General features: G+C 43.5%; 1 protein-coding gene across 4 annotated transcripts in view; it reads right to left on the minus strand.

Annotated features, from left to right (window-relative positions):
- Positions 1–1,152: 1,152 nt before the first annotated feature.
- SLC11A2 (solute carrier family 11 member 2) overlaps positions 1,153–27,706 on the minus strand; it is a 45,162-nt gene continuing 18,608 nt past the window's right edge. For 3 of the 4 annotated variants that reach the window (XM_079774053.1, XM_079774054.1, XM_079774055.1), the window contains exons 3-17: positions 27,414–27,562; positions 26,545–26,670; positions 25,780–25,899; positions 23,615–23,721; positions 23,022–23,092; positions 22,846–22,913; positions 20,292–20,447; positions 19,476–19,634; positions 18,586–18,672; positions 17,491–17,610; positions 17,128–17,277; positions 16,556–16,629; positions 15,379–15,532; positions 12,773–12,826; positions 5,621–7,221 (exon numbers count right to left, since the gene is read on the minus strand). In XM_079774053.1, coding sequence (XP_079630179.1) covers positions 7,144–7,221; positions 12,773–12,826; positions 15,379–15,532; positions 16,556–16,629; positions 17,128–17,277; positions 17,491–17,610; positions 18,586–18,672; positions 19,476–19,634; positions 20,292–20,447; positions 22,846–22,913; positions 23,022–23,092; positions 23,615–23,721; positions 25,780–25,899; positions 26,545–26,670; positions 27,414–27,562 — 1,673 coding nt within the window. In that variant the 3' untranslated portion in view covers positions 5,621–7,143. Of the gene's footprint in view, positions 1,244–5,620; positions 7,222–12,772; positions 12,827–15,378; positions 15,533–16,555; positions 16,630–17,127; positions 17,278–17,490; positions 17,611–18,585; positions 18,673–19,475; positions 19,635–20,291; positions 20,448–22,845; positions 22,914–23,021; positions 23,093–23,614; positions 23,722–25,779; positions 25,900–26,544; positions 26,671–27,413; positions 27,563–27,706 lie in introns of those variants that run through there. The other variant, XR_013813654.1, reaches the window with a different exon arrangement.

Genomic DNA, 27,706 nt, shown 5'->3' on the forward strand with positions numbered 1-27,706 from the left:
GCAGCCAATTAATGATTCTCTCATCATTGATGTTTCTATCTCTCTCCCTCTCCCTTCTCTCTGAAATCAATAAAAATATATTTAAAAAACAGAAAAACAGAATGCACTGTAAGACTTTCTGTGGTGCTGATTTCCTCTTCCTTGCTGTTTCCTGTAGTGGAGGGTTATTCTGACAGGAAGGTGAAGTCTAGTATTTGAGGAAGTGAAATGTAGGAATATCTGAAAATATGTCTGCATTCTAGGTATTAGCCCGCTGTTCTGTGTATTATATACACTTTTCTCCATTGGCACAAGTAATTATTTTAAAAGTTGTCATTGGTATCTATCATGAAGCTCTTCTAGTGCCACCAACAAATACACATATTTTGGTCAACACTGTCCTCATTGGAAAATGGGCAAGGAAAGAATTCAACTACTTTATTCCATTGAAGAAAATATTCCAGCAACTGTATCCAATATGTTCCATGAAGGTCAGGAAACTTGACGACAGCTGGCACAGAATGCCATGCTGCAAAGACTCTCTTTAAAAAAGAAATGTTATTCTTCATGTTGATTGCACATGACAAGATAAGGCTACTGGAAAGGTTCCACTCTCTCAATAAACACTCAGCATTAAAAATAGATTACCTGAGACTAGAGTCACATCTTGACAGCTATTGTCTTGGTGTGCTAGAGTTCTCGGAGAGAATCTGCTGGTCTTGATTCACTGACTCGGGCAGTAAGTGCCCCTGGTAGTGCCCAGATCAGAAACATGGGGGGGGGGGGGAAATAGATTAGCTCAGCGGGCATGGCTCAGTGGTTGAGCGACCTATGAACCAGGAGGTCATGGTTTGATTCCCGGTCCAGGCATATGCCTGGGTTTCAGGCTCCATCCCCAGTGGGGGGCGTGCAGGAGGCAACTAATCAATGATTCTCTCTCATCATTGATGTTTCTGTCTCTCTCTCCCTCTCCCTTTGTCTCTGAAATCAATAAAAATATATATATTTAAAAAAAAAATGAACTGAAGCGTTTAATTAGAAATGTTTTTCCCCCCCACAAAACCCAAAGGTTCCAAAATTAATCTTACTGAGAGAATTAAAGTAATATATTTATGCTTGAAAAAAGCAACGCAAAATATTTATTTATTAGAGTAGCCATGCATGAGAACTCACCAATTATGTTATCACACTTGGAGAAAAGTAGGCAGGACACTGATTTACCACCTAAGCTTGGGTAAAGAGGGAGGGCCATTGCAGGAAGACCCTATGAAGAGATAATATACAGTACCTGAATTTGTACCATACTTCTGGGGCAAAGCTTTGGTGGCTTAATACCGTATTTACAATTGAGAAGGCTATTTTCATTGGCTACTGTAAACCTTAATGCCTCACTCATGAATGCCTTTTGTATTAAGTGACACACAGTTATGGAGCAGCAGCTGCTCTGGAACAACTACAGACAGTTCTCGGGTTACGTCAGACTTGTCGTGTGTCGTTTCTGGTTACGCCGCCACCTCCCATTTATTTATTAAAAAAAAAAAGTTCCATCATTTCGATGTACATATGTTTTTTATTATTTACTGTATTTACCACAAGTAAAGGTCAGGAATTGTTATCTTTCTGTTAAATTCTTTTTACTGTTTCACTTCATTACTGCTGTGTATGTGCTCCATGTGAGTGACGTAGGTGCTTATGTAGGTGGGTTCCGACTTACGGTGAAAATCGCGTTGCGTTGCGCAGTAGAAATGGATCTCTGACGTAACCTGAGAACCTACTGTATTTAATCGCATTTTTTTATTTTATTTTTTATTTCTTTATTGATTAAGGTGTCACATATTTGCCCTCATCCCCCCATTCCCATCCCCCACCCCACCCCCCTGTTGTCCTTAACCATTGGTTAGGCTCGTATGCATGCACACAAGTCCTTTGGTTGATCTCTCCCCCCTACCCCCACCACCCCCTACCCTCCCTCTGAGGCCCGACAGTCCGATCGATGCCTCCTTGTTTCTGGGTCTGTTCTTGTTCATCAGTCTATGTTGTACATCATTTCCCCTAGATTAGTGAGATCATGTGTTACTAGAAATATACTTATAAGAACCGAATGTGAGACGGGCAATAATAGTTATGCTGACAGGCAAATGAATCAGTCTGTAGTAAGTTTCTTTCTGGACCAACAGTTCTTTTGAGACCCAATTTCAATGTCCACCAGTTCCTTATGTGTACATGTCGGCACTGACTTTTCAGCTCTGGGTGGTGGACAAATGGTGGTAATGCAGGTCCGACTCCCTTCGGTTTGGTCTCGCCCAGACCCAGGGGCGCGGCTTCACCCGGACCCAGGGGCGCGTGGCCTCACCCGGACCCAGGGGCGCGGCCTCACCCGGACCCGGGACCCAGCCTCACCCGGATCCAGGGGCGCACGGCCTCACCTGGACCCGGGATCCAGCTTCACCCGGACCCAGGGGCGTTAATGGCATTTTTTTGACATTCTGGGCACACAATGCCAGAGCATCATTTTACAAATTGACTTAAACCCCAGGGACTGAGTGAGTGTATACATCTAGGCTATTCTTCAAATTAAATATATTATCTGTATATGCACATAATATAGAAATACAGATTTTTTAAATCATAAATTAGAGAATGATTGAATGTTCTTAACTTAGCAAAGAAGTTTACCCAAGACTCATCCTTTAGACATCAATCTCTTCAACTGGTTTTAGCATGATTCAGTTTGCTTTATTATCAAACTAGAGGCCCAGTGCATGAAATTCGTGCAGGGGAGGGTGTCCCTCAGCCCAGCCTGCACCCTCTCCATTCTGGGACATCCCTCTCACAATTCAGGACTCCTGGCTCCCAACCAATTGCCTGCCTTCCTGCCTGATTGCCCCTAACCACTTCTGCCTGCCAGCCTGATCACCCCCTAACCACTCCCCTGCCAGCCTGATCAACACCTAACTGCTCCCCTGCCAGCTCGGTTGCCCCTAACTGCCCTCCCCTGCCAGCCTGGTTGCCCCTAACTGTCCTCCCCTACAGGCCTAGTCATCCCCAACTGCCCTCCCCTGCAGCCTGGTTATCCCCAACTGCCCTCCCTTGCAGGCCTAATCACCCCCAACTGCCCTCCCTTGCAGGCCTGGTCGCCCCCCCACTGCCCTCCCCTGCTGGCCTGATCGCCCCAACTGCCCGCCCCTGCTGGCCATCTTGTGTCCACATGGGGGCGGCCATCTTGTGTGTTGGAGTGATGGTCAATTTGCATATTATCTCTTTATTATATAGGATTTTGTAATTACAGGAGTCATAGGACCTGAAGGGTATCTTACCTTATAATAGACAAATATGCAAATTGACCGCACCTTCGCTACGCCCAAGCCACGCCCACCAACCACGCCCACCAGGAAACCGTTGCAGGGACGTTGGGGTGTGGCGGAGCCCAAGGCCGGGAAAGCCTGGGGCGGAGGCTTTCCCGGCCTTGGGCACCAGCGGGGAGCCTGCACGGATCGCAGGAAACCACTGGGGGTCGGCTCCTGCGATCGGTAGCAGGGACGCAGGGTGTGGCCGAGCCCAAGGCCACCGCCCGGGGCCAAGCCCCGACCCTGAAAGAAGGCAGAAGGCGGTAGCCACAGCCAAGGCCTGGGTCCCCGGTGCCGGCAGAAAACTGGTGCAGGCAGCCAGGTGAATGAAGGTCTACTGCACGAATCTTCGTGCAAACGGGCTACTAGTATTTATAAATTTTTATAAACTTTAGTCTGTTCCTAGTTAATACAGAGTTAAAGAATGAAGAAGAGCTACAGAAACCCCCAAGTATATAATCTCTGTTTAACCAACCACCTCATCCTTTTATGAGTTGCAAAACAGAAAAAATTTTTTTGGCTTTTCTTTTCTTTTCCCAAACATCCTCAGGGAATGTTTCTAGTGGGAAATGAAATTGTCCAGGGAGGAAAGAAAATGCAACCAATTGTTTCGAGTTGCTGTCTGTGCATAAAGAAACCGAAACAGTGAAACTCATTTTAAGTCTTTTTTTAAAGTGAAAGTTGCTAATTGATGTTGATTCCGTTTCATTTTTAAAATAAGAAGGACTCTAACTTGGGTTACAAGGCTGCTGCTCTTATCAAAAGTTGTAAGGGCCCCTGAAGCAGAAATGAGAGGATTTTAAAGTACCATCTTAGATGGCCAAATCATATAAATGAAGATAGGCACTTATTTAGATTTTTAAAAAGTCTTATTGAAAGGTACTAAGTTTTAAAATAAGAGAGAAGTCAGACATTTAACTTTTATGTTGAAGGAAGAAAATGATGCTTAAAGTCACACAAAGGCTGCAGGGTTTACAAACTCAATGCCTTTGGGGCTGGAAGGAAATGAGTGAAGGGGTGTATCCACCCTGAAGTATATCCCACTAAAATGGATAGCTCTTCATGGCCGGTGTTCGCAGTGATTGGAGCATTGGCCAGCACACGGAATTGTTTGATTCTCGGGTTTGATTCCCGGTCAAGGACACGTACCTGAGCTTGCAGGTCCGATCCCCAGCCACAAATGGGCGTGTGTAGGAGGCAACCAATCAATGTGTCTTTCTCACATCTCTCTCTCTCTCTCTCTCTCTCTCTCTCTCTCTCTCTCTCTCTCTTCCTCCCTCTTTCCTTCCCTTCCACTCTCTAAAAATCAATGGAAAATATATCCTGAGATGAGGATTAACAAAAACAAACAAACAGGAAAAAAAGGATAGCGGTGCCCTGGCTGGTGTGGCTCAGTTGAGTATCATCCATGCATTAAAAATGTTGCCAGTTTCACCCTGCCAGTGTTGCTCAGTGGTTGAGCATCGACCTATAAACCAGGTCACGGTTCGATTCCTGGTCTGGCCACATGCCTGGGTTGTGGGCTCAATCCCCAGTGTGGGGCATGCAGGAGGCAGACTATTAATGATTCTCTCTTATTGATTTTTTTCTCTCTCTCTCCCTCTCCCTTCCTCTCTGAAATCAATAAAAATATATTTTTTAAATGTTGCCCATTTGATCCCCAGAGGTCGTGCAGTGCCGGAAGCCAGTTCCAGCATGTCATAATTGCAAGAGTTTCATCAAAAGGTTGATGGAACTTGGGGACTCAACAAGGGCTGAGTCACATATGTTATCGCCTGCTGGAATGGCTAAAGGCATTTCCCCAAACCTGAAAAGGATGATTGCTTGCTGCCAGACAGCTCAGGGTATCTTGGTTGGCATGTTATTGCCTCCTGTTGGCCAAACACCTAAACAGCCGAAGGCAATTCCCCAATCTGACAATGCTTCTGTACAAAACCCTACCCTTTGATGTGTCTATCTCCCCCTTGCCTTAGGACAGTTCGCGTTAATAAAAAGCAAGGGGTCCTGAGACAAGGAGAACTTGGTTTCTTTAGCCAGGCTCCTCTGCACCCCCCCCCCCCCCGCATATGCCTTCAAAATTATGTTTTGTCTCTGGACTCTTATTTAATTTACGCACAGCCCCTTCTCCAGATTCCAGAACCCTCTAGATGCTAGATCAAGACCCACCAGCGTTAGTGCAGGAGGCAGCCGATAGATGTTTCTTTCCCTTTCTCCTCCCCTCTCCCTCTCTCTCACTAAAGTCGATAAAAACACACACACACACACACACACACACACACACACACACACACATGTATATATGTATAAAATATATATATATATGTATATATATATATATTTTTTATTTATTTTTTAAATGAATAGCTGCCATTCAGTTCCAGCCAACTGCACTCCCAGGCAGGAATGTGAGCCCAGTGTTGAAAATCTTCTGATTTTACAGATAATCATGCAAAAACTTTCCATTTTTAAATATTACATGTTTATTATAAAAATTTTAAGGAAAACAATCCTGGTTAGGAAGAGGGGTCAAAAAAATCTATAAGCCACACATAGGCTGGCAGTTTGTGACAGGTGGACTAACATTCCTAATGCCAGTCTAGTTCTAACCTCATATTATTACTTGGTATAAATATATTGAAATAAAATGCTTAGCATTTCCTAGGAGATTCAACATTAGAAATATAAGCCACTCCTGGAAATAAGCTTTGGACCTAGAAATGATGTTGGACTGTTAATGGGAAAAATGGGAAGAAAAGACATAGTGGGACTATACAAATTTTAGAAAGAAAGTGAATACCTCCATTATATCTTGTTGGGACTTGCAAAGTTAAATATTAGACGGTCCTTATTTTTATACCTAAACCTTGAATGTTAGAATGCGCTGCATTACATAATGCAGCATGGAAAAATGATCATTGGTTAAAGTATGGTTTCTGGCCCTGGCCAGTGTGGTTCAGTTGATTGGAGCATTGTCCTGTAGACCAAGAGGTAGTGGGTTCGATTTCCAGTCAGGGCACATACCCAGGTTGCAGGTTCAGTCCCCAGTTGGGGTGGGTGCAAAGGCAACCGATCGATGTTTTTCTCTCACATTGATGTTTTTCTCTCTCTCAAATCATTTTTTTTTTAAAAGTATGGTTTCTGGATCTTGTTACTAGGTATTAAGCTCTTTGGAAAATACCATCATACTTCTGAGAAAAAATTCAAGAAAATAATAAAGCATACTGATAATTAGGATTAAATATGGTTGCCAAACATAAGAAATGTTTTCTTTAGAAATGATGTGCTAGTACCATTAGTTATTAAGGGTCTGGTTGATTAAAACTGAAATGAAATTTAAGCACCACTTTAAAAGGTAAGTCATTTGGACCAGTTCATTCTGAAAAAGAGTGTTACTCCCTTTCCTTTCTCACTTGCGATTGAGACAAAACAGATATCTGATTTGTCTGAACAATGTGTGTGTTTTTAAATACAAAAAAATCTATTTTTGTAACCTTAAAACTCTACCCAAACTGTTATGTTCAGGTCCACTTAAATACATACACTTTTTAATCCCAGGAGTTAAGACACAAACCCATAGGGGTGTGTGGCCATCACAGGCCAATCGATCACCTCCCGGCTGTTGTAGGACTGTTGTGAGGTGGGTGGGTCTCTGACCTACACTTAACAGCTGTCAGCTTTTAACAGTCTTCCCATGAGGAAATCTTTGCATTTTGTTCAAAACATTTGAACAAAACTCACCTCTGAACTAACAGAGATATGTTAAGGGGCACTTGGACTACGAGAAAATGGCTCTTATACAGTCTTCGCAGGCTGTCGGTCATCTAGACACAAGTGAGTCGGCATCCACGGCGTTGAGAAGGTAGAGTTCAGGCTGAACTGTCAATCCCACGTGGTACTGAGGACAGAAAGATGGAAAGGTTAGACTGACTTGTATTTAAATATTAAAACTGGCACTTAAGTATCTATAAATAGCATATCGATATAGGCCTTTTTTTATCAGTACTGCTATGTTGATTTTTATTTCAGAAAAGAAATGGCTTACTGATACACAGTTTATAGTATATGAAAAAATAGCTAGGAGCTGAAATAGTTAAGGACTGAGATAGCGCCAAATGCCCTTAGCACAGTTTGCACTTGACCGTTCTTGTAACATTCTTTGCCTAAGGATGGGTGCTTCTGATCAGGATGTTAAGGGCAAATGCACCGGCTGCTTTTCTGTTTTAGTACTGTGTGTCAGAAATCAATTTTCAAATGGTCTAAATCCTAAGCCCCATTACCCTTTGGCACCCGAGCAAAGTCTTTCATTAAAACACACACACACACACACACACACACATCGGCTGAGAGAGGGAGATGACCTATGGTTCCCAACTGTCAGTCAGTCTGAATCAGAATCACTTCGGCTGCTTTCACAACACATGGCAGACCCTTCTCCTGGAGACCTGAGTCCAGATGGTTTGTGTTGGGATCTGTGACGCTGCATGAACTCCTTTTCTCTCCTCTCCATACACTGTGGGATAATCACTGAGTCTCATTTTAGCCCTATCATTGCTCGGGGCCTTGGAAATGTTCTTGCCCCTTGGCACTAGCAGCCTGTGAATGAATACAGAACGCAGACTGTAAATCCGTAGGAAGAAAATATTCCTGTTATAGTGGAAAAGGCACTGGCGTTGGGTTCAAGCTCCAACTCCGCCACTTCCCGTGACCTGGCGCAAGTCAGGCAGCCTTGCGGCGCCTTATCCTACTTATTTGTAAAACGGAAATAAGTGCTACCTTTGCAAATCCCAAGTACATAATATGCCATCTCATGTTAGTGTTCAATAAGCATAATTTCTTTTAACACGTTACAAGTTGCCCTGTATACCTCACAGGCTTGTGGTGACTGCCTAGAGATGAGTCCAAATGGAGCCCAAGATAAAACCAGTCTCAACTAATGGGATAGGAAATACTGAGTCACACTGGCCTTGGGGCAGAAAAACAGCTCTTCAGGGATAGCTTGTTTATTCACTGTAGGGTTTTACATCTCAGGGTTTCCTAATCAAGGGCAATTTCCAGATATATTGACAATACACTGCACCCTGTTCTCAGTGAGCTAAGGTGGTGGGCCTCCTATGGAGTAAGCAAGGATTGCATTGTTAGTCCTGTGATCCCAGAGTGTATCACGTACAGAACTTCTTCGCTAGAGGTTTGTCACATTGCTCTGCGACATTGAGAAATGGGGCTAAATGGCATAGACATAGTCTGAAATATCCTCTCAGGGGCAGAGAGGTGATGCAAATGAGTAAACTTAACTATTAGTTCTTAGCTACTGCTGGGGTCGGATCACAGAGGGCCCGCCCAGTTTCTACACCTGCCAAAAACATTATTATTATTATTTTTTTTTACTTAGTGCAAGCCAAACAAAATTAGTCTACCAGTTGGCAACTTCTGAGCTAAAACATACTTTAATACTAATCTGAGTATCAAGCAAATGCTTCCATGTGTTGATGTTTCTCGTGCTTTTAACCACCAAAGCTTGGTGTCTTAAACTCACATGAAGAGTGTACTATATATTATGTAGGATGGTTTGGTAATGATAATGTAGGCCCTGCAGTTAAGCCATTCAAGTTCAAATGCCAATTGCCCTTAAGCAATTGTAACTTGGGGAAGTTATTTTTTGCCTTTCAGTTGCCTCACCTATATACAAGTTGATCCTCTTGTTATAAGAATTAAATGAGATTATGAGTGCTTGGACCAGGCTAGAACATAGTAATGTGTTAGCTGCTTTAAACATTCAGACGCTAAGGTGTCAAGAGAGGCTGACACATTCTGATTCACGGTCCTACCCAACGAAGGAGCAGAGAGTAGAGTTCTAGAGGGCAATGTTAAAGGTTCTTGGGTCAACTGAGGATCTTCAGATGGTTATGCATTCTATTTTAGTTCTGAAATTTAACCCAAATTAAAAAGAGAGAGCTAAATGAGGTAGGACAACAGAGAGAACAAAAGTCCCAGATTACTTCTACAGCATAACCTACGTGTTTAGCTCTTGTAAGACAGGGAAAGCTTGCAACAAAATAAGGGAAAATGAAGTTCTGGTGACCCTCTTGAGACAAATGAAATGCTTAGATTTTCCCATCATGCGTCTGGTGACAGGGCAGGTAGTTCCGTGTGCCTGAACTTGTCTTTGTTTTCACTAAATGGTGCCAATATTCCCATTTATATGGAGTCTGCCAAAATGCTCACTTTTTAAAAAATGTTTTTATTTTTTTGCGAGGGAGAGAGATAGAAACATCAAAAGAGAAACATGATGGATCGGCTGCCTCCTCCATACCCCCTATTGGGAATTGAACCCAAAACCCAGACATGTGCCCTGGCTAGGAATCGAACTAGTGACCTCGTGGTTCTTGGGTCAACTCTCAACCACTGAGTTACACTGGCCAGGCTCACTCATTTTTTTAAGATAAATAATTTTGGTTTCTCTTTTCAAATACTCCTTTTCATTGGCAGTATATACAGAATATAAATGCTTATTTCAATGGTGAAACAAGACTACAGTTAGAAAAATGTTCAGTTTAGAGCAGAGAAAGGCAGAATAACAAGTTTCTTATTATTTAAATACTAGAGGCCCGGTGCATGAAAATTGTGCACTCGGGGGGTGGGGATGGGGGGTGGTCCCTCAGCCCAGCCTGTGCCCTCTTGCAGTCTGGGAGCCATCAGTCGGACATCCTTAGTGCTGCTGTGGAGGCAGGAGAGACTCCCACCACCACCACTGCACTCGCCAGCCGTGAGCCTGGCTTCTGGCTGAGCAGCACTCCCCCTATGGGAGTGCACTGACCACCAAGGGGCAGCTCTGGGTTGAGTGTCTGCCCCCTAGTGGTCAGTGCGCCTCATAGCAACTGGTCGTTCCAATGTTCAATTTGCATATTAGCCTTTTATTGTATAGGATCATAGTGATGTGACCTTTAGCAATAGCAAAAATATTTGAAAAGTGGGTAAACAGAAATTAGTGTTTGGTGTCTGCAATTCATCAAGTCTAAGGATTAAATCTACTCGTATTTATTTCTCTATCCCTTTTAAAGAGGGAATAAGAACAGAGTGGGCTTAATACGTCATTCCGGGGGTGGATGAAGTTTTGATATTTCAAAGTTCTTGAGACCCTTATTAATAAAGTATTTTTAAGGTTAAAAAAATACCCAGGAAACCAAATTGAAAAAAGAAAAATGTTTTTAATTACAAACCAAGTTTACATTGTGAAATGGTCACTGAAAGCTCAGTTGTAAGCACTCCCAACAGCACTAGACAACCTCTCAGGAGCCAAACTACAGCTCTGCCCCGTCCCTGTTAATTCCTCGGAGGCTGGAGCAGCACAATTATTTCATGTCACATTTATGGAGAACAAGGACCGATTGACAGAAAGTGTAACTGTATACCCTTAACATTCCACACAGAGACACTGCCGAGACAATGCATGTGCTGGCACTGGAAAACGTCAAAGGTCTGACCGCCGTGCACTGCACCCGGAGTGCTGGTTGAAGTACACTACCTGAGAGGATCAGATGGAACACAGTATGGGAGTTTTTAACACCGTGACACATTCCATACACGTATTGTAAAGTACCATTTAATTGGGAAGAAATTTTCCATCATTGCATGTCATAAATACAGCTTTGAAAGGAAAACTGCCAGTTTTTACCTGGACTTCTAAATATTTGTGAATCTGAGACTGACTGGGCCCACCCAGACTCAGGGCAAAGGTAAATGTTTCTGTACTGTTTTTACAAAGAATTTTTTCGTCAGTTTGGCCCTCACCTACTATAGCCAGACCTACAGCAGCTTAAGGTGTCATTCTTCGATATCTTCTCAGAGGAACAGGATGGATAGGAGGAGGAACGGTTAGGGAAATTTGTCTTTCATGATACTGAGCAGCTAAGATAAAGATATGGTCAGTGAAACAGTAGTTTACCCTTAGTGACTTAAAAAAGACAATCTATCCAGTCTGTACTTTTGACTGTGCAAAGTATCAGCAATAATGCCTTTAGTGTTCAAATGGACAGAGAACATCAATCCACCATATCTCCAGAAGGAAAGCCCTCACCTCCCAAATAAGAAGTCATTCAATGCCATTCCCATTACTGTCCTCACCAAGTCAACAGCTATAAACGACTTGCTTATTTATCTGCATCACACAAATGTGATCTGATTTGAGATAATCACATAGTCTCGGTCTCCACGAGTAAAAATGTCGCAAGTGGCTGAAGAGCAGCAGCTTCGTGCTGAAGGGACCCATTTCCTCTGACTCCAGAGCTCCACCATCTGGTCTCAAATGTCTTCCCTCTTAGGGAATGGCTGAAGAGAACTGTGCAACCACAGCGATACCCTACTGACTTGCTGAGAGAGCGCTTTGCATCGGTTAGGTCCACAGCTCCGAGGCTGCCTTGCAAGCCGTCCTGGGCACACTTCAGGAAAACGTGATGGTGCTGGTAGGAGGTGGCTCTTAGGAATACAACAGATGCTTCTTCTTCTCCTTTCAAGTCTTTTCTCCTTACCCCAAAGTCTCATGAGAACTTGAGTTTATAAATGCTACCATCTTTCTCCATCACCACCCTCCTGGAGGAGGGAGTGAAGGTTTTACAACTATATGTGCTTGAGAGTATGTATCAAGAAAGCTCTGTGTATTAACATAAAAGTGATTAAAGTCAGGACTCCCAAGAAAATCCTGGTAAGTGTTCAATCTCTGAGGAAAATCTTTTAAGTGATTTTCGAGGTGATTAGTAACCACCACCTACAGTGAGTTTTGCTATTTGTCCATTTATCACCTTTATGTTTTCTCACCCCTCTTAACTTCCACTGAGAAATTTAAAGAAATAAATTGAAAGAATTCTAAACCTGACAGAGGTGGTGGTCTCCCAATTCTACATTTAATATGAATAAAACCACTCTAGTTGAGATTTTACTTTTTTATAATTAAAATAATTGAAAGGGTATGCACAAGTATTTCTCAGCCTTTTAAAATCCATTATCTTTTAATAAACAAATCTGCATACCCACTGTGTACTTTTGTTATGAAATGTACTGCATTCTCCAATTCTTTTTTAACATATGGCCTAGTTAAAAATCATGCATAGAGATTTATCTCTCAAAAGGATAAAATAAGCTGGCTCTTCAGCGGCTCAAGAGTTTAGTGTTTAAATGACAGCAGCAAATAGTCAGCTTTTCAAAGACCCAGTTCCCAGGTTAGGAGGTCAGGAAGAAAAATCCATCTTTCATACATATGTGAAAGTCTTTCACAACAAACATTTGAATCCTAAATGCAGTCTGTGCAACAGCACATACTTTTGGCTATGTTCACACAGTAAACCATAGAAACACACTGGCTCTGATGGCTACCTGGATCAGACAGACTGATCCAGGGTCTACTTAGTATAGTCATCGGCGGCTTCTTCAGTCAGGACTTTAGAGGTGCTTACCGTGTGCCCACAATCCAGGAAGGACATGCCCAAAGCAATCAGACATTGCCAAATCTGAAAGAGAAAACAGAGCCATCATTCACCACCCTCTCGGAAGAGCCCTCTTACCCACCGTGACTGCTCAAAACTGGGCTCCTCAGATGCAAACCTGCTCTCTTCCGTGAACATCCAGCTTTGCCTATCTTCTATCACCAAGTCATTCTCCAACCCCACAGCCCCTTCAAAACATCCTGGAATCTCCTTCTTCGGCCAGGTTTTCCCACACGAGTGACAATGCTGAGCTCCCTCTGCTCCTACTGCTTGGTGTTTGCAGTTTGTTTCTTTTATCAGACTTGGAGTTCCCTGAAGACCACTTTTCTTCATGAGGAGGGGCATGGATGACAGACTAATACAACTGAATAGTCTCCGAAACTGCGCTATGAAGCGTATGTTTTGGAGCTAAACCGCAGTAACCCATTCTAGCCTTAAAACACAGTCTTCAACAATCTCAAAAGTCTCGGGCTGCCTGAGGACAACTCGGCACCTTCATGACCAATATGCATGAAGGAAGGATTCCTTTACCTTCTACAGCAAATTTTAAAAACAATTCCTGTCAAGGACATATTCAGTTGCTTGGATTTCCTTAGAGTAAGTCCCTATAATATATATAGGGTCAGCATGATTTTAGTGTGCCTAAGGTTTACCGGAGAGCAAAAGAAAGGGGATGTATCAATTTAGGACATCGTTTTTCAACATTCACTAAAGTGATTTTTCTCAATCAAGTACCTAACCTGTGGCAGACATTGGCATGGGGACTAGGTTAACTGTTACAAAGATCAGCAGTGGATTTCCAGCCTCCGTCCTTAACCATTCTCTTCAGCAGATATGGTATAAATTCTGCCATCCCTGATCCTCAACTCTTGTGTGTTTCAGAGAAACCTGTATAGAACAGGGAGGTGGATTTGATGTTGCTGCTATAGTCATTTTTCATTAATATAAATAGCGCTATAGATTTGGAAAATAAAGAAAAGAACATATCCATAATCCCATCATCTTAAGACAAGTACTACTACCATTTTTATATAATTGACTCTAGAATTTTGAAAATTTTTTTATTATCTAGGTACACATAATTCTACATTCCTTTTCTATGTGGTTTTATAACCATCACTTTTTAGTAATTCTAAAATAATTCAATGTGAAATATAACTTTTTATTTATTTCCTTACTAGGCAGCTATTAAGTAGCAGAGCTGAGCAGGGCTGTGAACCCACATGATCCACCCCAAAGCTCTGAAATCACACCGCACAGCCCCCTTGTCCAACCCCATTTTGTTCCACTCTCTGCTTTCCAGACTGATCCTCTTTGTTTAGTTCCTACACTCTCCTGTTAGGAATTATTAAGAATGGAAACTAAACAGAAGTGACAGAAATAGAAAGATGATAGCTCTTAGGAACCAAATTTTATGATTAAAAATAGTGTTTAACCAAAAAAGTGTGTGTGTATGTGTGTGTGTGTGTGTGTGTGTGTGTGTGTGTACACACTGAGTGGCCAGATTATTATGACCACCCCATCAGTACTTCGTTGGGCCACCTTTTGCCTTCAATACTGCGGCGATTCTTCTTGGCATTGACTCCCCACGAGATGCTGAAAGGTGATGCGAGGAATCTGACACCATGCCTGATAAATAGCACTGTCCAGTTCTGTGAGATTTGATGGTTGTGGAACCAGCTGCCTGATGGCTCTTTTAACTTCGTCCCACAAATGCTCAATTGGATTGAGATCTGGTGATTGTGGGGGCCACCTAAGCAAGGTAAAGTCTCCCTCATGTTCTTGAAACCACTCCTGCACAATATGAGCACCGTGTCATGGTGCATTGTCTTGTTGGAAGAAGCCATCTCCATTGGGATACGACATCAACATGATAGGATGAACTTGATCAGCAGTGATACTTAGGTGTGTTGTGCTATTCAGACATAGTTCCACACGAATTAAAGGGCCCAAATCATGCCAGGAAAACATGCCCCAAACCATAACACTGCCCCCACCAGCTTGAAGGGTTGTATTCATGCATGTGGGGTGCATGCTTTCATGCTGTTTCCACAAAATTCTCACTCTGCCATCTGCATGATGCAACTGGAAACGTGATTCATCGGACCACATGACTTTTTTCCAAGGCTCAACTATCCAATCCTTGTGTTCCTGTGCGAATTGGAGACGTTTTATCTTGGTAACTGCAGACAGCAAAGGTGTTCGAACAGGCCTTCGGCTTCCATATTCCATACGATGCAGTGTACGGCTAATTTGCCTACAAACGTCAGGTGGTCATAATAATCTGGCCGTGTGTGTGTGTGTGTGTATGTGTGTGTGTGTTTGTGTGTGGTATGTGGTGTGTGTGTGGTATGTGGTGTGTGTGTGTGGGGGTGTGTGTGTGTGTGTGGGGGTGTGTGTGTTTGTGTGTGTGTGTGTGCAGTTTAGCCGTAGCTGATTTAACAATTTCATGTAAATTACCTCAATATCCTGAAGACAGATCGCTAGGTGCTCCTTTGGGAGCTTCCTGGATGTTAGTCAGCCCCACGCTGCCATCCCCTGAGACCTATGCCCTGCCCCCTCCCAACTGGACTTACCAAGTAAAACACGAAGCTCAGATAAGCCAAACTGACCACGGCAGCCACCACATACAGAACCACATGCCCCAGACTCTGGACATAAATCACGACAAAGTACATGTTGATAGAACAGATGACAAGGACCAAGATCCCGCCTGCAATCTTCCAGCCCCTGCAAAAGAATCAGCACCGTCACTGGTGGAAGAGCCCAACCTGTCCACAACAGAGCAGGGCGCTGCGTCTTGTGGGGCAGACAGGGCAGGAGTAAGCAGCATTTCAAAACAGGTGTGCTCCCCGTCATGGGAGCATGCCCACGCCTTTCCCGTTCCCTCAGCTTCCCCCACAGGCGTGCATCCCCTCCCTCTAAGGGACCCCAAGAGACCTGCAACCAGGGGAGCAATGGGCAGCGGCAGCTCCTCCCAGACAAACCCCCTACACCTGTCTCCAAGGCCCCCTTTTCTCTGACTTCTAGTGAGTCAGAGCCACCCCGCCTGGGTTCTCTCCTGTTGCTTCTTTCATCCTAAGCCCTTCCTTGTTTCATTGTCCCCAGCTTTAATAAATGTACTCTCAAAAAAAAAAAAAAAAAACACAAAAGAAAAACTACAAACTACCCCAGATTTGGTTAAATAAGCCAAAATTAGATAAAGATAGAGACAAGGAGAGCAAAAAAAAAAAAAAATACCAAAAAGAAACACCTATCAAATAACCTCTATTATTCAAGTCCCTAAAAATGCAACAAGTCATGAGTATCCCTAGAGATCCAACAAGTAATTTCAAATACTCTCATATCTGTTAAAGATGTGTATGTAAGGTATTAGCTTATACCGTTCTTATTCAGGTCATTAACAAGGAATTAAGTCACTTTACACTTCAGCCCTGGCCAGTGTGGCTCAGTTGGTTGGGCATCATCCTGTGCACTGAAAGATGGCTGCTTTGATTCCTGGTCTGGGCACATGCCTGTGTTATAGGCTCAATCCCCAGTAGGGGGTGTGCAGGAGGCAGCTAATTGATGTTACATTCTCACATTGATGTTTCTCTCTCTCACTCTCTCTCTCCCCCCCTTCCTTTTCTAAGATTGAGGAGGCAGTGCTAGCAACCACCCGCCGAGCCCCTATGACTCATTTTTTGACTGGCCTACTTAATGAAGATATCCTTCCCCCACACAGCTTTGGGGAACTGAGAGAAGCACACTCACATTCCATTGGCAAAGTCACTCATTACTGGCCGCAAGCTCGTAAACGTGAGGATGGGTATGAGAGCAAAGGGAAGCTGGAAAAGAAAAACCTAAGATCAGATGGGGCTGCTGGGGGTCCCTGTATCATCCCAGAGAGTAGCATTACTAGTGAAAGGGAAACACAGACCCTGTCTCATTTACTCTATGAAAAATTATTCCTATCATCCCAAATGCTCAAGCATTATGTTGAAATCTGCACAGCTGTCATTAACCTAATATCAATTATGATCATAAGGTTCTTTACAAATATTTGTTTCTGCCTTGTCTTAACCTGCTTAGGACCTAGCAGTGTCCTATATGTCATTTAACACTTTCTTGGCTTAATCAATAATAATTTTGTATCCTATATGCAAGTATAATTCCCACTCAATAGGCTTTTAAAAAAACCCAAGTCATTTCTAAAAGCCTTTTGGATGCCAGGGATTTCATACACATTTACTGCAGACCAAGACCATGCCTCTCTCTTCCTCTAAATTTTCCCTAGCACCTGGCACTAGGCTTGGTACCTAGGGCAGTCCATAATGCTACCTCACCTGTAAGCTCTGCAGAACATTGAGGAAGTCATTCATCCCAGTTAGATGTTCTACATCTTGGAAGACAGCAACCAGCAGAGTCGGGATAATGGCAATAGAGCGGGTCAGAATCACTCGGGCAAAGCGTGACCATCTTAGGTTCAGGAATCCCTGGAAGAAAACACAGAAACAGGATGAGTGTCGAACAGGAAACTAAAAAGTTTTGTAGCGATTCAGGAAGACCTTAAAGCATGGGATTAATAAGTAACAAAAGGCCAATTTCCCCTTCCTCTAGTCCAGCGGTCGGTCGCCAACCGGTGGTCCGTGGGGTCTGAAAGGTTGGCGACCGCTGCTCTAGTCTATACCAGTCAAAACAGCACCTACCTCCATGACAAACTGGCCAGAATAGGTTCCTGTCATGGTGGAGCTCTGCCCTGCGGCCAGGATCCCCACGGCCCAGATGTAGAGTGCAGCAGGCCCGAAGTAACATCCCAGCACAATTCCCTGGGGGGGGGGGGGGGGGGGGCAAGGGAGAAGCAGGTGTGTGTCAGTGAACTGCGTAGACAATACCCGAAACAGCATGTCTCTCTTCTTTGCTATGCACCCAGCTAAACCAAGGGCTGTGCAGGGCACTGTCCCAGAAGCTCAACTCAGTCCTAACTTCATTCTAAAGCTTTCAACCTAAATTTTGCTGGATGGTCCTTCATTCCTTAGCCTAGTCCTTTCTCTTCTCCAAGCTCCTAAAGTCTTTTTTTTTTTTAAACATATATTTTATTGATTTTTTACAGAGAGGAAGGGAGAGGGATAGAGAGTTAGAAACATCGATGAGAGAGAAACATTGATCAGCTGCCTCCTGCACACCTCCCACTGGGGATGTGCCCGCAACCAAGGTACATGCCCTTGACCAGAATCGAACCTGGGACCCTTGAGTCTGAAGGCTGATGCTCTATCCACTGAGCCAAACCGGTTAGGGCCAAGCTCCTAAAGTCTTCATCCTCAACCTATACCTGAAATATTAATAAGATAAAAAAAAGTCTACGCTATATTTCCCAAATTATACTGCTTAACACACTATTTTAGAAGATAATAGGAGTGAAAAGAAAGTTCAAATAAATTTGGGAAATGCTACATACATACACATTCTACACCTGGAGGTTCACAATGTAACCAATATAAAAGGGACTGAGCCCCAATGAAGACCACTTTACTAGGTACACTTTCTCCAGTTGCCCCAGTTAACATCGGTAGAACACTCTACTATCATCACAAGTTTGGGAATTGCTGAAACAATTCATTTTTTTAGCTGATCCTTTATTCTTTCTATGTAGTCCAAAATGCTTGCCTAGCATCTGGACCTCTGAAATAAATGACACTCCACAGGGAGATATGCTTAGCTCTGAAGCGAACCTACAGAAAAGACCAGCTATTAGGTCAAGAATATTGACCCAGGGCCAAAGAACACAAATCTGACTTGTTTACCCCTTTGAAGATGTCCACAGCCAGGGTTGAGTTATCATCAGGAATAAGGCCAGTATGGGGACTGCTGCTGTTTTTACAGACTTCAATCTGGAAAAGAAAGCAGTTTGGGAGCAACTTTTATTTTCGAGGCATGGGCCAGAGAAGAAGAGCTCTCCCGCAGATCACACGCAAGTCATCTATGCGACACAGCCTGGAGGCAAGAGTGGATGCTTCAGGCTGTGATGGGCAGACACCGGGGCAAGTATCACTTGTGCTCTTCCTCCGTAATCTTTCTGCACCCCCACGTCATCAACAAGATTTACTGAGTTAGAGTGTGCACTGTTGGGTCATTTTAATGACAGGAAGGGAGGACCCTTAGGAAGGCTTCAAATATGAGAGGACACCCGGAACAGGGAGTCCGTAGTCAAAGCAGAGCCAGGCGTCTGAGTCCTATACATGGGAAGCAAAGTGGTGATCAAAACTGGATAGGCAACCAGGAACTGAGAAGACAGAATTCAAAATGACAAAACAGTCTGTCCTAGCAACAGTTTCTGTTTTGTTTGTTGCCTCCTCCCAACCTGTCCTCAATCACCAAATGGCAGGACTGGCAAGCAGACTGGCAGTTGATAAACAGGAAACAAAAGGCTAAAGAGATGTGAAACCACTAACAACACAGCACGAGGCAAACTTTAGTCTGGGGCGATCTCCCTTCTGAGCCAAAAGCAGGGGGAAAAGAGTGTAGGCTTTCAGCCCCCAGGCTGCACACCCTGACTAGTGCAGTGACTTAGGGGACAGTATTGAGGCCACAGATCTACTGTCATAGATCCAAGTCGTTGTCATATTTTCCTACCCCATTCCGGCCTTCACATTACCCTCACATTCACTACCACTCAAGACCCTGGCTTACTCACCACCTGCTGGTTGGTTTTCTCAAAAAATGCTTCGGCAAAGACTGAGACGACGAAAACATTGATGATGAAGGAAACAAAGAGAGCAATGCAGGATTCAATGAAAAAGTACTTATTGGCTTCTCGAACTTCCTGCTTTTTGGCTCGGTTTACCTGTCTGGACTGGAGAGAAAATAGCATAGTCATTTTTTTAAAACTATTTGGAACAAGTTTCCTTGTAATATTTCATAAGTTTAGAGAGACAACTGAAAGATTTAGAGGGCAACAATTGACCAGATGAAATGTGAGAGAATCGCTTACATCCGTGTTCACTAAGAACTTCGTGACCCTTGGATGACATTGCACATTCCTCAAATAGGTAATAGAGACTAAGTGATTACTGAGCTCTGTTATTGTGGCTGGAAGAACCAAACACACAAGCAAAAAAAACCCAAGCTGTCCTAACAAGTGCATAACCTTAATTATAAAGGTCTCTGAAATTTCCCAGAAAACTATTGTGTAAGACTGACGGGTAAAAGGTTAGTGGGACTCTTGACTCCTGACCTCCTCAAGGCCACTCAGCGCTTTGAGATTAAAACACCAGAGACTCGGTGTACTTTCAGACCTTTTATGAACAACTTTAGTTCCAATTTCTGTGGGGTCAATTATCTCTGGTCATAAAACAGAGTCCAAGTGTGGAGTTTGTAAGAGTCTAACCATGGAAAAAGACCTTGCTCCTTCAAGTTCTAACAGTTGTAAACTAAGTATGTGCCCCTTGCAACTAAAGGAAAACATCTCATGACCGATCTAGGCGGCCAGTGAGGTACAGGCCTTGCTCACCTTGACTAAGGCAGAATGCAGGTACATGTTGTGTGGCATGATGACAGCTCCCACGATGCCCACAGCCTGCTGGATCTGGGGGGTGCCGCAGCCTGAACAGGATGGCACGAACATGCCCTTGAGTACCTCGCTCTGGTTGGGTCTCACTGTAATATACTGCATACCAACAAACAACTATTAGCTTTCACTGGAATATGAGACCGAGGGAGTACTAGGAAACACTCAGCATCCTTTCCTCCTTTCCTTATAACCCCTTCTTCCTAAACAACTACCTAGAATAACGAGGAATACAGAACCATCGCAAACCAAGCAGCATAAGGGGCTTGCTGCCAGAGATCAGAGAATTCAACACCGGGGTACCTGGATATTTTACCTCATATTTTAGATACACAAAATAGATATGTAGAGAATGTAATTAATATGCTAAAGAAATGAAATAGCTGAGCCCCAGCCGGTTTGGCTCAGTGGGTAGAGCGTTGGCCTGCGGACTGAAGAGTTCCAGGTTCGATTCTGGTCAAGTGCATGTACCTCAGTTGCAGGCTCTTGGCCCTGGTCAGAGGCATGTGGGAGGCAACCAATCAATGTGTCTCTCTCACATCGGTGTTTCTCTCTGTCTCTCCCTTTCACTCTCTCTATAAATCAATGGGAAAAAATATCCTCGAGTGAGGATTAAAAAAAAAAAAGAAATGAAATGGCTGATAAGGGCCTTGTTGATATTAATTTCACAATAACTCCTATGAGACAGGCCCAAGAATACAGTCAATTCTTAATTATCCACACTTATGCCTCTGAAAAGCTATATTCATCTAAAAATCAGTGTTGACCACTAGCATAAGCTGACTCATTCATAAAACACTTTTCACACATATTTTTTCCTGGTTCAGCATTTCTCTTGAAAGCCTTAGACCGAGCTGTATACCCTACTCATAGATTAGATATATTTGTAAAAGTCCAGCCAGGCCAATAAACAGCTATCAGTTAACCGGGTATAGAAGAGGGCTGTTGAGGCATGTCATGGTACTGATTCCTAGGAGTGTCTGGGCTGGGGCACAAACCAGGAAGCATCCACCACATCCCCTGTAGTTGCAATGCAGCAAAGTTCAAGCTGCAGTTGGTATAAACCAGAATGAGCAAAAACAGACCCCTCTACGTTAACAGCCAAGACCTATAACATCCTAACCCTCTCCAAAGCTGTTCTATTGTCCAGGTGGCCAATTTGGAACCAGGGGGTGCAGTCTGGAAAGTCCTAGAAAGTTTGTCATTTATTTTTTTCCATCACCATTTATTCCCTCTATGCCCTCTTCCACCTCCACCCACCCTCTAGTCATCTTATATAATAATCCTATTTAATAAAAGACTAATATGCAAATTGACCAAACGGCAGAACAATCGGTGGAACAGGTCCACTAATATGCACATTGACCACCAGGGGGAAGACGCTCACTGCAGGAGCTGCCCCCAGGCCAGCCAAGGCAGGTGCCAGTGGGGAGCCCCCTTGATCACCCTGCCAGTCGCCCCAAGGAGGGAGGTGACTGGCAGCGGTGGCGGGGACAGGGCTGGTGAGCGGGCGGGCGCCAGGCTGGCCAAGGCAGGTGCCAGCAGGGGCCCCTGATTGCCCCGTCAGTCACCTCACAGATCAGTCCTGATCACTGGCCAGGCCTAGGGACACGGACACTACCTGTGCACAAATTTCATGCACCGGGCCTCTAAGTTTTTGACATAGGACTCGAGTCCTGCAGACCTTCCTGGACACTAGTTTTTGCTATAAATAATATTCCTTCAAAATTGGCCCAAGACTTAACTGGCTTCTTCTTTTTTTTCTTTCTGCTTTTACTTTATAAACATTTTTTATTTTATGCTGAATTTACTCCTGGGCCATAAGTTTTGTTTTCTCAGTTTCCTCTGGGATATCTGTTTTCTTCCGTGCAACCTCCTCTTCTGGTTTAAAAACCACCCGGTAAGAATCATCTGTGTGGCAGGGAGAGCTCATGTGTGGGATAATCTGTAAGTTCTGTGCCACATCTTGGGAGCTTTGTTAACCTAGATGTGCTCAGTGTCCAGAGATTCCACATCTAAATCCTTAAGTTCAACATTACTCTCTGGCTTTTTAAGCACATGCAGCAAAAACTCAGCACTCTTTTTTGGGTCACCAACCCTATGTCCAGCCCCACTGTATGGCCTGGGTACACCTACCAACTCCACCAATGTCACAACAGAACGCTTCAGTAAGGTGACATCCTTCAGACACTTGATGGGCTTTTCAGATATGCATACCCCAGATGGCCTGGGCAATTTCACAAATGTTCTTAGAATGAACACAAAGATCTGAACCTCTTAATTTGCATGACTTTGCCTGATTTCTGGGTCAAGTCAATAGCAAACTATTTTCATAGGTCACCTCTGCTACTTACAAGAAGTAGAAGCAACTGTCTTTTTCTTAGCACATGCAAAACAATTGAACCATCCTAGCATTATTTTGTCTTTTATAATAAAAACAAAAAACACAATTTTTTTGTTTGTCTTGAAAAGATAATAAATAGTCTGACACACTTGCCTCATATCCAAAAGTGAGGGCCATAACAGTGATGAGAAAGCCAAAAAATGCTTCCAGCTTCCGCAAGCCTAAAGAGGAAAATGCAGCAGTGAGTTTACAGGAGACAGAGTTCCCCATCAGTCACATGATGGAAAAGTAGCTTCTTTGCCTAACCCCGCCATCGCCACTCTACTTACCATATTTGTCCAAAAAGAGAAATACAAAAGTATCTGCAATGGTGATGAGAACTCCACCCCATAGGGGAACCCTAGATCAGAGATAAGAAATGGAAATTAAAGGAAAGAAAGAGAGAGAAGTACTTTCTTCCCAACAGCTCTCCATACATACAACTTCTGGAGAAGCAAGGACTTGGGGGGAGGGGACAGTGGCAGGAGGCCAGGCCTTGGGTAGTTTAGGATCACATGAATAATATTCACTCAAACTTGACTGTCTACTATGTCAGACATTAGGATACATAGTTGAAAGAATGGGTCTTACCCCTCAAGGAGCTCATTGTTTACTGGGATAATTTGACATACAAATAAATAACTGTGATACACAATAATACATACAATAATACATACTGCATAACAGAGGTGTATATAATCCAACATGAGAACACGGAAGATATAGAGTCTACATCTTCCAGGACAGAGGAAAGTGGGCCCAGATAGGTTCCACAGAAAATATAATAAACTTGAGTTGAAAATTGAAAATGAGTTGGGTTTTTATTTTTACATTTGCTTTGAAATCTAGCAAAATATTACTTTCTAGAGGGAAACCCCCTCACCTTCCTACAGACAGGAGATTGATGGCAATGGCTGAGCCAATAACTTCTTGCATATCTGAGCCAATGATAGCCAACTCCACCATCAGCCACAGGACAATTCGTGGGACCTAAACACCAAACAGAAGAAAGACATGGTTCTAGTTAATAACTTCTAAGAACTTCCCCCATAACTTGGAATTCACATTTTGGAACTGACCCATCAGCAGTCCTTTATAAGCCTTCAGTTTAGAGATAAAGACCCATCATAGCACTGTGGGCCCTACCTACAGAAGGCAAGTGTGCTTCTGTGCAGCGGAGCTTATGAGTCAGGGCCTAGGTAGCAGCTGGATCCTAATTTTTTCCTCTTTCCTTTCCATTCAAGAGAGGAATGGAATTTCCATTCATTAATTTCCACTTAATTTCATGCCTAAAAAAAACGATCCTAAGTCTTAGGGGGAAATGATGATGCTAATATGGTCAAAATACTGTTCAGGAGCGAATAAAAAATGTCTGAAGAAAATATCGATCCTGATTGTAGCCGAAGAGACATAACAAATGTGAAAAGGCTGAGTCTTCCATAATGTAATAACACGGAAGTAAAAAAGGACAGATGCAAAGGGACTCAGGGCAAAGTGGTTGGAATTGGGTGGTGTATGACAAAATAGGGAACTAATCTGGTCAAACAATGCAGGTTGAAGACAAATCTAGTTAATGCTGGTTCACTGAGCACAGAAAAAGAACACCTCCACGTATCTACTACCCAAAAAACAACTGCTAAGATACACAAAGAAAGAGAAGCTAAAAGAAATTATAAATTACCAGGATTTTCTTTTAAGAAGCATATAAGGAAAAAAAAAAAAGATTAGGGTACTTTCTCACAGCCAGGAAAGGAGATTAAACATTTAGGACAAACCAGAGGTAGATCTCTAGTATCTCATCTAAAGATGAAGCTAGCCCTAACCAGTTTGGCTCAGTGGATGGAGCCTTGGCCTGCAGACTGAAGGGTCCCAGGTTCGGTTCTGGTCAAGGGCATGTACCTTGGTTGTGGGCACATCCCCAGTGGGGGGGGTGCAGGAAGCAGCTGGTTGATGTTTCTCTCTCATCGATGTTTCTAACTCTCTATCCCTCTCCCCTCCTCTCTGTAAAAAATCAATAAAATATATTTTTAAAAAATAAAAAAATAAAGATGAAGCTAAGGCCCAGCCGGTGTGGCTCAGTGGCTGAGCATCAACCTATGAACTAGGAGGTCATGGTTCGATTCCTGGTCAGGGCATATGCCCAAGTTGCAGGCTCAATCCCCAGTGTGCAGCGTGTAGGAGACAGCCGATCAATGATTCTCTCTCATCACTGATGTTTCTATTTCTCTCTCCCTCTCCCTTCTATTAAAAAAAGAAAAGGCTCTAGCTGGTTTGGCTCAGTGGATAGAGCATCGGCCTGCGGTCTGAAGGGTCCTGGCTTTGATTCCGGTCAAGGGCACATGCCCATGTGGTACGCTGGGTCCCCAGTGGAGGGTGTGCAGGAGGCGGCCAATCAATGATTCTCTCTCATCATTGATGTTTCTATCTCTCTCTCCTTCTCCCTTCCTCTCTGAAATCAAAGAAAAAAAGATGAAGCTAGGGTAAAGCTATCTTCCGGACACAGGCTCCACTTCCGCCTCAGGTGGCAGTAAGAAAGGCTCCAAGAGTCCAGAAGGAAGAAGAAGAGAACAGTGTAACACCCAGGTGGGGTTAATTGAAAAATAGTTATTAGAAGATCCACAGATCCTGCCACAAACAGTTTGTATTATAAGGAAGAAACTTACTTTTTTCTAATTGCTAGCAAAGTCAAACAAAAAGAAAATACGTATAATGCAAAGTGACTGAGTAATATGAAAGCATGACTGAAAGTGCTTAGAGAGTAGCCCCACCACGCCATGGCCTGGGCACTAATAGATGCCAGAAGGCAGAATGAATGGTAAATGTTTACTCAAACACGATTTTTCTAAGGAAACTTTTTGAAGGAACGTAGAAATGTGGCTTGGCAGTAAGAGGGGCCTAGAGAATTTCCTTGGGACTCCCAGTCCTCAGGGCCACTGACCACCAAGTCCTCCACTGTTTCAGTATACAGTAGTAGGGCCAGCACATACTGCCAGACACACAGATTCCTATGATGTGAGTGACAGACAAACAGAACGGTACACTGCTCACCTTGGGATACTGACGGTAACAGACTTCAGCAAGATGCAGCCCCGTGACCACTCCCAGTCTAGCCGCAAGGCGCTGCAGCAGGAGGCCCACGATGGTGGCCAACAGAAGAACCCAGAGCAACTAGAGAGGAACAAAATCCCACCATAACACTCACAGACAGCAGAGGCTTTTTTGTTTGGTTGTTTGGCAATGTGAATGGGAAGCACTACATTCAGGAAAGAGCCCAGGTCAGGAACCAAGTGACCCAAGTTCTGTATCAGGTTCTACACATAACCTGGTATGTCTCCTTGTACCTCTCTGAGCCTTAGTTTCTCCCATCTGCAGTTTCTCCTTTATTCAAGGGAATTGTGTGGGTGAAATAAAAAACCAACTATGTGGATAAAATAAAATAAAAAACCAGATGGAAAAGTACTTTTCACTTAAACGTCACCGTAAGTTCAGAGGTTGATGCCCACCAGCAGAGTAGAGGAAAAGGATGTGAGTGTGTTGTGTGTGTTTAAAAGGGACACGGGTAGCCGAGGCCGGTTTGGCTCAGTGGATAGAGCGTCAGCCTGCGGACTCAAGGGTCCCAGGTTCGATTCCGGTCAGGGGCATGTGCCTTGGTTGCGGGCACATTCCCAGTAGGGGGTGTGCAAGAGGCAGCTGATCAATGTTTCTCTCATTGATGTTTCTAATTCTCTATCCCTCTCTCTTCCTCTCTGTAAAAAATCAATAAAATATAAAAAAATAAAAATAAAAGGGACACGGGTAGAATTAGACATTTACCTTAAACCCAGCCACTGCTCCAGACTGCAAATCTGATTCGATGTTTCCTGGATCCAGGTAGGCAATGCTCATAAGAAAGCCTGGTCCCGTGAAAGCCCATAGTTTACGAAAGCTAAAACAAGAGTGCTGTACAAGAGGAAAAGAGATCAAACTGATTATCACCTCCATACTACTGATCTGTTTTATCATATACAAAGCAACAATATCAGTGTCACAAAACAAAGGATTTAGGATGGTGGATATTGGGTGTGTCCAAGTTTCATCTCCATTTTATCCACTTATTATCAATAAGTTGGCCCCTTCTCCGTCCAAGTAATGAGTTTTTCCCTTACCTTTCTCTTACCTTACCCATCAGCCTCTCATTTTAAAACAAGAGTAACAATATCAGTATCTCTGTGCTCAACCACTACCCAAATGGGACAAAAGCTGTCGTAAAAAGCCCTGGCTGGTTTGGCTCAGTGGATAGAGCGTCGGCCTTCGGACTGAAGGGTCCCAGGTTCGATTCCAGTCAGGGGCATGTACCTTGGTTGCGGGCACATCCCCAATGGGGGGTGTGCAGGAGGCAGCTGATCGATGTTTCTAACTCTCTATCCCTCTCCTCTCTGTGAAGGAATCAATAAAATATATATTTTTTAAAAGCTGTCGTAAAAGAGGAACATAAATCTCATACTTCTTTGATGTGAGCGTTTCTCATTGGCAACAGTTTTCAAGGCCCTCATTTTCCTGAACAGCTTCTATTTATTCTGATTTTTAAAATTCGGTCTTCAGAGACTGTGTGCCAAACTTAGACCTGAGGTTGTTGATCAGCAGACCTGTTACACACGTTTTCCTTACATAACAACTTTTTCTTCCAAGGACCTGTCACTGACCTCCTCCTCAGGAATGGGAATCTTCTCATCAAAGTAGGTGGTGAAGGGCTCCTCTGAGGTCCCGGTGGTTTGCGGAAGAGAGGAGCTACTGTAGGCAGGGTTGATAGCACCAAGACTGGCAGAGTCCCCATAGTCTTCAGAAGCAGCACCTGAATAAATAAATTTGAAAAGAATTTTTTTTAAAAAATGAGCAAACTAACAATTCATCCATAGTAATACTGAAATTAAATCTTTAACACCCTAAAGGCACAAGAGTTACCTGACTGTATCTCAATTTATTTCTAATATTTTTA

The sequence above is a fragment of the Cnephaeus nilssonii genome, assembly GCF_951640355.1.
Source record: "Cnephaeus nilssonii genome assembly, chromosome: 6".
Lineage (NCBI taxonomy): Eukaryota > Metazoa > Chordata > Mammalia > Chiroptera > Vespertilionidae > Cnephaeus > Cnephaeus nilssonii.